General features: G+C 41.0%; 1 protein-coding gene across 6 annotated transcripts in view; it reads left to right on the forward strand.

Annotated features, from left to right (window-relative positions):
* TMCC1 (transmembrane and coiled-coil domain family 1) overlaps positions 1 to 13,613 on the forward strand; it is a 255,429-nt gene extending 241,816 nt beyond the window's left edge. For all 6 annotated transcript variants that reach the window (XM_044252934.1, XM_044252933.1, XM_044252932.1 and 3 more), the window contains 2 exons: positions 7,077 to 7,212; positions 9,595 to 13,613. In XM_044252934.1, coding sequence (XP_044108869.1) covers positions 7,077 to 7,212; positions 9,595 to 9,909 — 451 coding nt within the window. In that variant the 3' untranslated portion in view covers positions 9,910 to 13,613. The remainder of the gene's footprint in view (positions 1 to 7,076; positions 7,213 to 9,594) is intronic.
* The last annotated feature ends 276 nt before the right edge of the window (positions 13,614 to 13,889 follow it).

Genomic DNA, 13,889 nt, shown 5'->3' on the forward strand with positions numbered 1-13,889 from the left:
ATAGGGACTTAAAATTATATATACTAAAAAAAAAAAACTGAATGTCTTACACCAATTTGGATCTAAAATTTAGAAAAGAACATGGGGTTCGGGACGTCTGTGTGGCTCAGTTGGTTAGGAGCCTTTGGCTCGGGTCATGATCCCAGCGTCCTGGGATCGAGTCCCACATCGGGCTCCTTGCTCGGCGGGGAGCCTGCTTCTCCCTCTGCCTCTGCCTGCCTCTCTGTCTGCCTGTGCTTGCTCTCTCTCCCTCTCTCTCTGACAAATAAATAAATAAAATCTTTTAAAAAAAAAAAAAAGAACGTGGGGTTCAAGGATAGCATTTCAACAGCATATTAAGAGTGTTGGGGCACCTGGCTGGCTCAGTAGAGCATGTGGCTGTTCACCTCAGAGTTAAGTTCGAGCCCCATGTTGGGTATAGCATTCAACTATTATCAATTTGTAAACAATTTTGTTTATCTTATCTTCATTTTAACCCTCACCAAGTATTATTTTGGAACAAATACCGTACTTTACCTCATTTCAACCCTAATTATTCTGTATATAGTTCTGTAAAATACAGTCTTTTTTGAAAGAAATTACAATTCCATTATCATACTTAAAGTTAGCAGTAACTCCTTAATCGAAATAAAGATCCAATCAGAAAAAAAAAAAAATCTTTAAAAAAAAAAAAAGGAGTGTTAAAACTTTGGGGGAAGAAACATATTTTGTACCTTAATCTGCCTGGCACTTGGCATCTTTCTGCTCACTTTATTCTTGTCCCTTTCAGTCAGTAGCTGCTCACAGAAACATTAGAAAAATAAAACACAGATGTGAATGCAGTTTTTCTTTTCAACTAGATGTGTAGCTATGGGACTCCTAAACACAGATAAAATGACAGAATAGGCTAACTTAAACCTTGATCCCCCAACATGGACTTGCTACTGCTGATAATTTGGTGAAGAGGTGGGGCAGAAAGGTCTTTTCACCCAGTCTTTTATAATGCACATCAAAGTATATGTCACCCTCGCCTAGGCTAGGGGCTGGAATATTCTCTCGTAGCAATGTGAGCTCTGGCCTGGTCTTGCCCTCTTCTGGGCCTCTGTGTCTTCACCCAGGATGAAGACAATAGAAGACAGGCTTATCTTTACAAATATGTGCACAGAGAGAGTGCTGAAAGAAACCACCATCAGCAGAGTTCAAAATGACACTAACAGATGCAAGCGCAGTTAAGACTTTACCAGGGATTTGTCCTATAGAATTACACGGGGAAACTACTTCCTGTTGGTGAATGCAGGTAGCAGAGGTAATGCAGGCAAGGGAGTAGCTTGTTTTTGTGGTTCCAAAGACTGTGGGGTGAGACTTACAAATAGCTAGGTTTTAGTTCAGTTTTAAAAAGAACTTCTCTAATAGTGAAAAACACTGCCTTAAGAAAAATGAAACCCTGCCGCTGGAGGTATTCAATGCTCTTCAGGGGTGTCATAGAAATAATTCCTCGGTTGAAAGAGATGTAACTAGATTTCTAAGATCTTTTCTAGCCTCCAGAGTTTAAGATTCCTTCTTTTAAAGGAGCCTATGTTACCTTTCAAACAATACTTCAAATATTTGTGGTATACTTCTCTTCGCAACATACTGATTTTAACAGCTCTAGATGTATAGGGAGGTGTATGATAGTGATAATCTTTGAGACCTGTAAAATCGAGTGTGAGATATTTGGATTTATTGTATAGTTAGCACAGTGATGTGGACTGCAATGAGCCTAAAATGAGATTAAGGCCATGAATTAGTCACCACTGGAAATATTTGGCTGGCTAAAAAGTTTTTCAAATTGCCCTTGAATTCCTTTCAGGGAGCATGTTTTCAAGTGATGTCTTCTTTAATAAGTAGAAACATTTTCAAAAAGGCCTTTATGTGGGATTCCTGGATGGCTCAGTCTGTTGGGTGTCTGTCTTCTGCTTGGGTCATGATCCCAGGGTTCTGGGATCAAGTCCTGGGTCCAGTTCCTTGCTCAGCAGGGAGTCTGCTTCTCCCTCTGCCTGCCACTCCCCCTGCTTTTTCTCTCTCTCTCTCTCTTTCTGACAAATAAATAAGTAAAACAGAAAGAAAGAGTGAGGAAGAAAAGGAAGGTAGGAAGGAAAGGGCCATTATGTTTGGGTACATTGTGAAGATGGAAAGGAGAACAAACTGACTTTTTTTTTTTTTAAGATTTTATTTATTTATTTGACAGAGAGAGATCACAAGTAGGCAGAGAGGCAGGCAGAGAGAGAGAGAGAGGAGGAAGCAGGCTCCCTGCTGAGCGGAGAGCCCGATGCGGGACGCGATCCCAGGACCCTGAGATCACGACCCGAGCCGAAGGCAGCGGCCTAACCCACTGAGCCACCCAGGCGCCCCCAAATTGACATTTTTAAACAATGGTTTTGTGTTGACATGAATATAAAAGATTAAGATGATTACCCTCATTTTACAGATGAAGGAACTTGCTTGGAAAAGCAAGCTAACTTAACTAACAGTTTAAGAGAGGCAGACCTAGGACTCAAACCCAAGTTTTCCTGCTATAATCATTTTTCCCTAGTGTTTATTATAAACCTTAAATATGCTGCAAAGTTGAAAACAGTTATACAGTGAGCACTCATACCACCCACTTCTTAGATTCTACATTCTGCTGTGTTTTCTCATATATTTTCCCATCTATCCATCCTTCCTCTCATTTTTTAAAAAGATTTATTTATTTATTAGAGAGAGTGGGGGAAGGGGCAGAGGGAGAGGGAGAGAATCTCAAGCAGACTCTGCATTGCGCACAGAGGCCAACATGGGCTCCATCTCACGACCCTGAGACCATGACCTGAGCGAAAATCAAGTCGGACACCTAACTGAGTGAGCCACACGGGTGCCACCTTCCTCTCATTTTTTTAAATGCATTTCACAGTAAATTGCAGACATCCATAATCTTTGTTAACAGCTTCATTGAGATATTATTTATATACCATAGAATTCACCCATTCAAAGTATACAGATCAGGGGTGCCTGGGTGGCTCAATAGTTAGGTGTCTGCCTTTGGCTCAGGTCATGATCCCGGGTTCTGGGATCCAGCCCCAGGTGGGACTCCCTGCTAAGTGAGGAGTCTGTTTCTACCTCTGCCCCTCCCCCTGCTCATTCTCTGTCTGTCTGTCTCTGTCTCAAATAAAATCTTAAAAAACAACGAGAAAGTATACATATCAGTGATTTTTAGTGTATTTACAGCTATATACAGCTATCACCATAATCAGTTTAAGGGCATCTTTATTGCCCTCCAATCTTCCCATTACACCCAGATCTTGGCAATCATTAATCCTTATCTCTATAGATTTACCTATTTGGGACATTTCATATACATGGCATCATGCAGTTTGTGGTCCTTTCTTTTTTTTTTTTTTTTTTTTTTTTTTTAAGATTTTATTTTATTTATTTGAGAGAGAGAGACAGTGAGAAGAAGGTCAGAGGGAGAAGCAGACTCCCCATGGAGCTGGGAGCCTGATGTGGGACTCGATCCCGGGACTCCAGGATCACGCCCTGAGCCGGAGGCAGTCGTTTAACCAACTGCGCCACCCAGGCAGTTTGTGGTCCTTTCTGACCAGTGTCTTTCACTTAGAATAATGTATTCAGGAAGTATACATCTATCTTGTAGCATGTGTCATTATTTCATTTCATTTCCAAATAATATTCCATTGTACGGTTGCTCCACATTTTATTTATCCATTCATCAGTTGATGGACATTTACTTGTTTCCACTTTTTGGCCATCAAGAATAATGTTGTTGTGAATGTTTGTGTACACCCTTTTGTGTGGAAATACATTTTAATTTCTCTTCAGTGTATACCTGGAGTGGAATTTCTGGGTGATACAGTGATTCTATATTTAACTTTTGGAGGAACTGCCAAACTGTTTTCCAAAGCTTGAGACACCATTTATATTCCTACCAGCTGTATGAGAGTTCAAATTTATTCACATCCTCCCCAACACTTCTTATTATCCTCTTTTTGATTCTAGGTATATAGAGTTACTACATTCCTCCTCCTGTTGACTCCACCTTGACATCAGGCTCCAAACAATCATGTCTCTGTAGTTTGGTCCAGCTCCCTGTGTGGCTATGTAATTTGGATCAACTATAGACATGACTCAGATTTCTTACTTACAAAAGGGAATTTAGCTCATCTGGGCTTCTTCAGTAGTTTCAAAGTGGCAGCACAGTGCAGAGGTTAAAAACTTGGGTTTAAAGTCAGGATACATGGATTTGAGTCTTTGCTCTACTTTATTTCTGTGTGCCCTTAGACAAGTCACTTTACCTCTCTGAGCTTCAGTTTCCTTATCTGTAAAGTGAAGATAATACCTACTACCCTCTTGGAGTTTTAAAAATGAATTTCGATTGGGGCACCTGAGTGGTGCAGTCAGCTATCCTTGGTTTTGGCTCAGGTCATGATCTCAGGGTCCTGGGATCAAGCCTGCTTCAGGCTCCACACTCAGCACAGACTCTGCTTGAGTTTCTCTCTGCCTCTCCCCCCACCAAATAAATAAACTTTTAAAAAATTAATTTGGATATATAACATACACTAAATAAATGGCAGCAGCTGCTGCTACTTTTCTGTTTTAATGGTATGCATGAGCCATGTTTATATCATATATTCTCCAACATTCCTGAAAGACTATACAGTTATGGAACACATGCGAAAATGTCACAGGTGGGTCTGTTCTCATCAGCAGACTGATAGTCACCACTGCCCTGCTCCCCTTCCTGCCACCCAGCATCAATCCTTAGCTTAGGAGGGTTATTTGCTTCTAGGCCCCACTCTTCCCTTAAATCTCAAGGGATTGAGAGTTTGGAACACTCCTTTTATAAAGCCTCTGTCCCATCTCTGGTAAGGAGAAAGAATGATGAAGTCATCAAACCCTAAAAACAGCACAGAATAGTGAGCTTATTTAAATAAAATAGGACGAACCTGAAAAGGCAGTAGTATGTCCACATATTGTTATGGCAGTTGGTAGACTTAAAATTTGATAGAAAATCAGTTCTAGAGGTGGTGCCTGTTTCTGAGCACATGCCCTAGGCAGCAGATGAAGTGAAAAGACAGTCACAGAGAATACGGCCTGAGTTACAGGTAACAGGTGGAAACACTTTTTGATCTGTTCCATCACTTCAGTAACAGAATTTCAGTGCTAGAGAAAACAATACAGATGCCTATTAAGGATAAAGGAGAACTCAGTAGGATTCAGTAATACAGTAAAAAGGGTTAGATTGTGCCTTTTAAATAAAAATACTTGTTTCTTAGAGAAAGAATGGAGTGTAGGATATAATCATTATATAATTATTGGGAGGGAGAATATCAGTGATGCTGCAGTATGAGAATTACCTTAAACAGAAAACTTCTGTGTATTCCTTAAAAGTTGGTGTGCTATATGTGAGATTAAAAACAAGGAAAGGGAGGGTAGTTTTAAATGTCGTCTTTATTTATTTATTTTTTTTAATACAGAGTCTCTTGAGGCTTCTGTGTTAGCATTGGGTGTGTGTTTGCCCCAGTAGTGTTCAGTAGTAGTGTATTCTCCTGTCGACCTGAGCCTTCTGTCTGACTGAGAGATTTACATTTTATTCACCACAAACCAGAGATGTGTTTATTGTTCCCTTTCTAGTCTTTTTTAATGTATAGTGTTCAACTGTCCTCCCACCTACGTATCTCTTTGTCTGGTTCCTGGAATTCCCACACACAGCCTACCCCAGTCTGTCCTCTTCTCCTCTTCATAACCCATATTCCTAAAATGCTATGTTCCTCATGTCATCCCTCCCCCATCAGCAATCTGCTTTGGGCCCATTTACTATCTGTTCCAGAAAGCCAACTCCCATACCTACCTCTTAAGGCCAGATTTCCATTTTTATCTCCTATCCTTTACCCATGTTCTTTTTCTACCTAAAATCTCTGATCTTGTCCTTAAAATTTGTTTCAGCCCTACTGGTCCTTAGGTACCCAGCCCAGGTTCTACCTTTAAGTAGATAACCTTCTCATAGGTAGCCCTAAGTGCTAGAGATACAAGATGAATTAAATGGCCTGTTCCCAAGGAACTTTATCTCCCGCCATTCTTCCTGGTTTTTTCTCAGTTATAGCCATACTGGCCTATTTTGTGTCCCTCAGACCTGCCACGCTAGTTCTTGGTATTCCTTCTGCTTTAAGAAGCTTGGTATTCCTTGAGACCTTGATACTTGGTATTCCTTCTGCTTTAAGATACTCTCCTCCCACATCTTCATAAGTCCATTCGTATCATCATTCAAGCTTCATCTGTCATCATTGGAGAGCACTGAACAGGGAAGAGTTCTTCTGACTATTCCAGCTTAACCAACCACCGGGCACTCTGTCATATATATACCCCTATTAATCTTCATTTTACTTATCCATACTTGCAGTTGTCTTGGTTTTTCTGCCCCCCGCCCTCAACACACATACATCTTAGCATGTAAACTGCTGTGGGCAGGCATTCTGTGTTGCTTACCACACTGTATTCCCAGTACTTTGAACATACCTGGTACACAGCAGACTCTCAGTAAATATTTGTTGACTGAGATGTCCTACTAGACACTGTGCTTGGCCATGGGGATGAAGGTCTCTGAACCATGAACATCCAGGTGAGTGACCTGTCCAGTATCAGGATAAGCTACTGGTGACACCAGAAGGTCAGTTTTCATTTATGTGCTGTTTATCTTGTGATGAAACCTGCTTAATTGTATTCTAGTTTTTGCCTCTCCCCTTTGCTGTTCAGAATGGAGTAAGAACTCCCTCATTTATTATAAGTATGCTCCAAGCTAACCAGGGCTGCTGGCATTGCTGCAAATACTGTGTGTTGAGAAGATTGTGGAAGAACCATGTTGCTGCTATGATATGGCCTTGTGACAAGCTGTCCATTCCAGGGACTAAGAGCTGTCCCCACTAGAATGCCCCTTTATCCCAGGCCACTGACTTAATTTCTTTGTGCTTTTGTTTTCTTCCTTTGCAGAATGGGTTTTGGGGATTATATGTGAATAATACCAGGAAAAATATAGAATGCATAAAATTCTAACTGTCCCCCCACCTTCGTAGATGTGAACGATTAGAAGAACAACTAAATGACCTAACGGAACTCCATCAGAATGAAATCTTAAACTTGAAGCAGGAGTTGGCCAGCATGGAAGAGAAAATTGCATATCAGTCCTATGAACGGGCCCGGGACATCCAGGTTAGCACAAAGGCTTGCGTTTGTAAAAGCAAAAGACTAACAACAAGTAGAATGGTGGTTGGCAGGGGCCGGGGGTTGAAGGGAATGAGGGGTTCTTGTTTAATGACCATAGAGTTTCAGTTTTACAAGATGGAAAGAGCTATGGAGTTGGATGGTAGTGACGGCTGCACCCCATTATGAATGGATTTAATACCACTGAGCTGTACACTTAAAAAAGGTTAATTAAGGTGGTAGGTTTTATGTTATGTGTCTTTTACCACAATAAAAAAGAAGAAGAAGAAAAAGGAATAAAATACTGATGCATGCTATAACATGGATGAATCTGGGAAACATGCTCAGTGAAAAAAAGCCAGTCACAAAAGACCACATATTATGTGATTCCATTACATGAAATGTCTAGAACAGGCAAATCTATGGAGACAGAAAATAGCTGAGCAGTTGCCAGGGGCTGCAGGAAGGGGAAATAGGGAGTAATAGCTAAGGGATAGGGGATTTCTTCTTGGGGTGATGAAAGTGTTCTAGAATTTGATGGAAGTGGTGGTTGTACACCATTATGAATTTACTAAATTCCGCTGAATTGTGCACTCTAAAATGGTTAAAATTTAATGTTAGGCATATTTTACCATAATAATGAAAAGTTTAAGAAAAAAGATGAGGACTGTAGAGTATCAAGAGAAGGTTATACCAAGTAATATACCTACCCTTCAAATGATGTGCATTTCTTGAAAGGCTGTACCCTGTAGGGTGCTTGCTTGTGTTCCTAGGAAATGTTCTGAGGATCACAGGTCTCGGTATATAGACCACCTGCATTATTACATCCTTTGGTTACCACTTCAGGAGCTGCTCTGACAAGACTCAGGGCCATCTTGTCTGTCTTCTGCTATAGCAAAGGAGGCATTTATCCTAGTTGCCAAATTCAAACCTTTTACAGGTACATTGCCAGGCCATTTGCGAAAATAACACATGAGGCAGTTATGTTTAAGGCTCTCTAGTTAATACTATGAGGAAATAGAATATGTAACTTTTTTCTTACTCCAGTTGGGAGGTATTTCTAAGGGAACAGTTGCTGGTTTCACAAAGAAGTATCTTGAAATAAGCTAGTCTTAGGGAAGGGAAGTGGTCTAGGAGTCTTGTATTACAGCCTAAAAGAATTAAGGGAATGTCTGGATCATTTGCCCAGCTGCCATCTTCTCCAGACTCCGGAATTCTGTTTATGTTTTAGTTTTTTTCCCATGATCATTCTGGGCATTCACTGTCCATTCGTTAGCTTGCTTCAGTCTGAAGTTGCCTCACCTTCATCTCAAATCACAGGAAACCAGGATACATTGAAACCAAGACCAGAAAAACCTAGGGCTTCCACCACTGCTAAACTTTGGAGCATACCTGACCATAGCTAAGGAAATAGGTTCTGTCCTCTGAATGTTGAGGGTAAATTTCATATAAACTCATGGCTCGAAGGGAGCATATCACTTATAATGTTTGGTCTAGTGTTTGTGCATAGTGTCCCCCTTAAAAAGATCAACCTTAAAAGCGGCAGTAGGGGGAGTATACTCTTCTTATGAAGACAGATCAGAGAGCCCTTTATTTACACTGATGTCTGTGATTTACTTCACTTGGAAAACAACAGGTAGTGCATACAAGGATGTCCAGAGAATGTTCACTATGTCATTGTTACGGTGAAAAAGTTGAAAGTAACCTAAATCTCTCCAGCAGGGACCTGGCTGAATAAACTGTAGGAGTATCTATCTGTACTACAAAGTGCTACATAGCAATTAAAAAGAATGAGGTAAATCTCTACACATTGACTTGGAAAGGATCGGCAGGACCCACTGTTGAGTGAGAAAAAAAAAGACTTATAGTATGATACTATTTATATTAAGATAGGAAGTTAAAAATAATTCCATACATTTCCCTAGGCTTAAATATGTATGTATTTAAACATAGGTGAAAGAATGAACACATGTCAAAGTGACAGTATTACTTCAAGGCCAAGACCTGGATTTAAGGAAAATATCAAGAGAGACTATATATCCTCCTTGAAGTGTTGAGCAAGTATGCTTGTCCTGTGCAATTAAATGAGTAATTTTTAAATAGAAAAAAAATGATATACTTGAGGTCTTATTATTAAAATGTTCAAGACCAGTTCCAAATGTGGCTGCTACTTCCTGTGAGCCATCCCATGAGGAATGCCATGGAGGGCAGTTTAGGTGAATAATAATTGCTGGAATAATGACTTACACATTGAGCCTTTCGTATTCAAGACTCTCAGATATTTAAAATCATTGGCATAGCTCAAGATGTGTCTGGCTTGCCCAAAGTGCATGTCGTCTATTCAGAGTAGTGTAAGCAGAAGGTTTAACTATTCCCTGTTCTGGCCCACAGGAGGCCCTGGAGGCGTGCCAGACCCGCATCTCCAAGATGGAGCTGCAGCAGCAGCAGCAGCAGGTGGTACAGCTGGAAGGGCTGGAGAATGCAACTGCCCGGAACCTTCTGGGCAAACTCATCAACATCCTTCTGGCAGTCATGGCGGTCCTTTTGGTCTTTGTCTCCACGGTAGCCAACTGCGTGGTTCCTCTCATGAAAACTCGCAACAGGACGTTCAGCACTTTATTCCTTGTGGTTTTCATTGCCTTTCTCTGGAAGCACTGGGATGCCCTCTTCAGCTATGTGGAACGGTTCTTCTCCTCCCCTAGATGATGCTGGCACAAGAAGGCAGTGCTCCCCTACCCTCTGGCGAGTGCATGCAGCGAAGAATTAGACAGCAACTTACCTACTCTGAAGTTTTCTACAACAACAAAAGAGTTGAGTGAATCTGTTTACATTTAGAATAATGTTTTTTTCTTCAAGAGACGCAATTGCAATAGTATTTTTTAGATTTTATCCAAGAAGTTTTTTGGGCAAAAATCTTGGATCATTTTTATGTAGCATGATTTTCCTTGGGATGCAAATCTTAAACAGTCCTTTACTATGAACCAACAATCTGGAGCACACTGAAGGGCATTCTAAATTGTGGCTTGAAGGACTGCACTAAAACCCACTAAAAAGATGCAAAAACCTGATTAGGGGAAACCAGTTAAACCTAACACCCTGCCTCGTCTGGGCTCACCACCTCTCCCCCTCCCAGACTAACTTTACTGTGAAATCCTGCCACATTCCATGTCTGAATTTTTGGATTCAGGGTGGATTGTCCTTGTCCGTGGAAGAACACATGGATGTCTCCCTGGCTTTCTCACCCAAGTTGGCCACTCATGCTAACCCTGGAAGTATGATCACTTTTGAACCTGGTCCCTTAACCTTTGCTAGGATACAAAAGTGAGAGCATCATGCCCCCAAAGGATCACTGCAAAGCCCTACTACAGTATTTTGAAGTAGCCCTCTAAATACTTAATTTGAAGCAAAATCCCTTGGCCGCACTTTTAAGGTTTTTTTAAATATGTGTATAATCACCAACTTAAAAAAACAAAAAATCCGAACAGCATACTTGAAGAATGTAATACTCAAACTCTCAGTGCTTCCTTATGGTTTCTAATAGGATTTTTTATTATTGTTATTATTATTATTGGGTTTTTTTGGAAAGGGTTGGGAGGGTCTTTTATTTTTCCTTTGAAATAAAGAAGTGATGTTTTTAAATGAAGAAATGTGTGGATATTTAAGTGTGCTGCTCCCTCTTGTCTTGAAACAGTTTGAGTAAGGGAAGACTTGCTATAAATGCTTTCCTCTGAAGCCCTTGTTTGGAGATGCAGCTTAGACTCCCTCCTCTGGCTCCTGCTGCTCTTTGGTGTCCTGCCACCCCCACCCACCACTTCATGGGCTTGGCTTGGTTGGAGAGGAAAGGGGTGTGCAGGGAGAGCAGGAGGCTGTTTGTACAAACCAGCATGATAGGATAGAGATTTTTTTGCCCCAAGAAAATGTTCACCCAGTGACTTTGGACTGGGATCGATTGTCTTGAGGAAGAATTGAGACTATATTATGAGAGTCATACATAATTCCTTGTGTTTCCTTAATTTATTTTTAACACCCCCTGATTACTGAAACCAAAGTGATGTGGAATCTCCCGTCTGCATTTTGGCCCCAGCATCCTTAATTTCAAAGCTTTATTCTGTCTGCCTGAGAGAATCAACTGAAGGTGATTCTCCCTAAAGAACAGAAAAGGATCTGTCAGGTTAGAAGGACCCAAGTTTGGGGTGTAAAATGTTATCCACTTCCTATTCATCTAGACTGACTTACTAACATACCTATGCTCAGTGGACTTTTATAGACAGTTTAGAAAAAAAGGACTGAGCCTTCTTCCCCATGCTGTAACCAGTTCTACCAGAATGGAACTGGGCTTTTAGAGCATATCTAGAAAGCTTGGTTAATCTTTTCATATTCATAGTATTGAATCCCAAATGCTGTTCCGTCTTGGCCTCAGTTCTGTGCAACCAAGTGATGAGCATGGGGCACATAATAGCCCTGAAGAGAATAGCAGAGCATGCTTTGCCTATTCTTCCCACACCAGGAAATTCTTTTGGAATTAGATTAGCATTGCCTTCTCTGTCTGAGGGGATGGTTTACATGACAGCTCCAGCCTCCTGTGGCTTTGGCCGGCTGGCCTTCTCAGAGTCAGCATGTTGTTTCCATAATCATTTAAATATTTTAACTCAGGTACCCCAATCTTCACTCCATCCCCAGATGATTGTAGTACAACCTGTTAGCTCTGTTGACCTCTCAAAATTAGTGCCCAGAGCAGGGACCACAGGGATGATTTTTCTATTAAAAAATAATTAGAACCAATTCACGTTCAGGACAAAAACAAATTGTTCCCATGCCTATGTATTTTAAATGTTAACTTTGCCTAAAAATACTGCAGTGACTTTAGGCAGGAGTGCCAAAGGACACCGTGACCTTGTCAAACTAGCATAGTTTCTCCTAACCTTCTGCTCTAGCTTAATCACTCAAGTACGGAAGAGAGCCCCACAAAGTTATCAGAGGCTATGGCCACCATCCTCTAGTTTTTCTAAGAACCTTTGAGTCCCCTAAACCGTGTAGAGGCTACTAAGTTCTGTGGGCACTAGAAGTCACTGTGATAGATGGATTGAAATTGTTCCTATTTGCCATGGGACAATTTCTATCAAAGGAAGGTTTTCGCCTCTGGACAGCCCCCTGAGCTCCCAGCCAAACAGGCCCGTGCTAACTGTCCACCATCCTCTCTCAAACTGTCCTAGGAAGGAGCTTCAGGCTAGGTCAGTCACAGTAATGGCTTTCTCGCTGTCTTGTCCCTTGATTCTTCACCAGGCCCAACAGTTGTCTGCATTTAATGCTATTTGTAACCATGCATCTGTTTCCATGCCTTCCCCCACTTCCTGCTGCCCACACCTGTTGCCTTTGTGTTTCTTTGCACTGTGGCTGTTCCCAAATTCTGGTCTAGTCAAAGCTCTTCTATAATCTCACTCTAATGGTTGTTTAACAATTGTTCTGTGAGTGGTAATTTCCTCCTTGCTTTAATGCTTCTTCTCTTTTAAAGACTACGTGCATTCCCTTTGAAATGAAGCATTCCTGGATTACTTGTTAGTGCTGGTGCTTGAGGCTGGCTGTGGTAGCCTGGGTGACTCTTGTTCAGGTTGTAGAATAACTAACATTTTACCTTTTTTATGATTCAACTGAAGGGCACTTCTGTCTGCTCCAATTTCAATTCCTTGGTATATATTCAGTGCATCCTAGCAAGGAAGGCTTTCTACTCCACTGGCTCCCTAAGAAAAAAAAGTAGGTTAAATTTTACACTTCGTTGACTGGGGTCTCCTTTCTCCCCTGTACCCTCGCCACCCAACTGAGGTAAAAATCCGATACCAGGGAAAACATTGGGATCAAGCCTTCCTTGCTAGCCATGCCCTAATACTGAGCATATTTTTATGTGGTCTTCACTGCATTTGGTTTTGTTTCTGACTTCATATTCCTTTGAGGTACAGTCAGATGAAATGCTGAATTTCATGTAAGTTCCAGTGAGGAGCTGCCTTTCAGCTTTGGGAAATATGCATCCAAAACAAAACCAAATATTATAATCGACAAATTGACACAGGCAAAATTTATGGTTCCCACCCCCAAATGAAACTGGGGATTTTGAACGTGGCTCTAAGAGTTAACATTTCTGTGTGTTGTGTATGCTAGGTGATACCCTCAGTAGGACTGACTACTAGACTGTAAGTGTGTTTTATCAAAGTGTGTCAGAATAAAAACTCACTTGCACGAATTGAAAAGTACAGAAATGACACTTGTGAACGCGTGAACGTTAACACTGTAGTTGATAGATCTTAAGCTGCTAATTGTTGAGAGAGAATTACATTTATTGTTTTGTCTGGTTGCTGCATATTCTCAGCAGCACTTTTACTGTACATACAAATTGAAATAAAGACCTCAGCTATTAACGAGGTGGTTGGACTCGGGTTTATTTTGCTCCTTATTTTTGCATATTCAGTTTCCATGACAAGTTTGTCAGTCTGAAAACTTTCCATTAGTTTGTACATTAGAAACTGTGTGTGTGTGTGCGTGCGTGCGTGTAGTCAGTATCTTGAAACCATAACTGATAGCTGGGTGACTGTCTCTGTCTCCCAGGATTTTATACCCATCATTTCAGATTGTCACTTTGCCACAATTCCTTTCAACTGGTAGGTAAGACTGCCTTTTAGTTCTTTGGAGGGAGT

This window comes from Neovison vison, chromosome 6 (genome assembly GCF_020171115.1).
Source record: "Neovison vison isolate M4711 chromosome 6, ASM_NN_V1, whole genome shotgun sequence".
NCBI lineage: Eukaryota > Metazoa > Chordata > Mammalia > Carnivora > Mustelidae > Neogale > Neogale vison.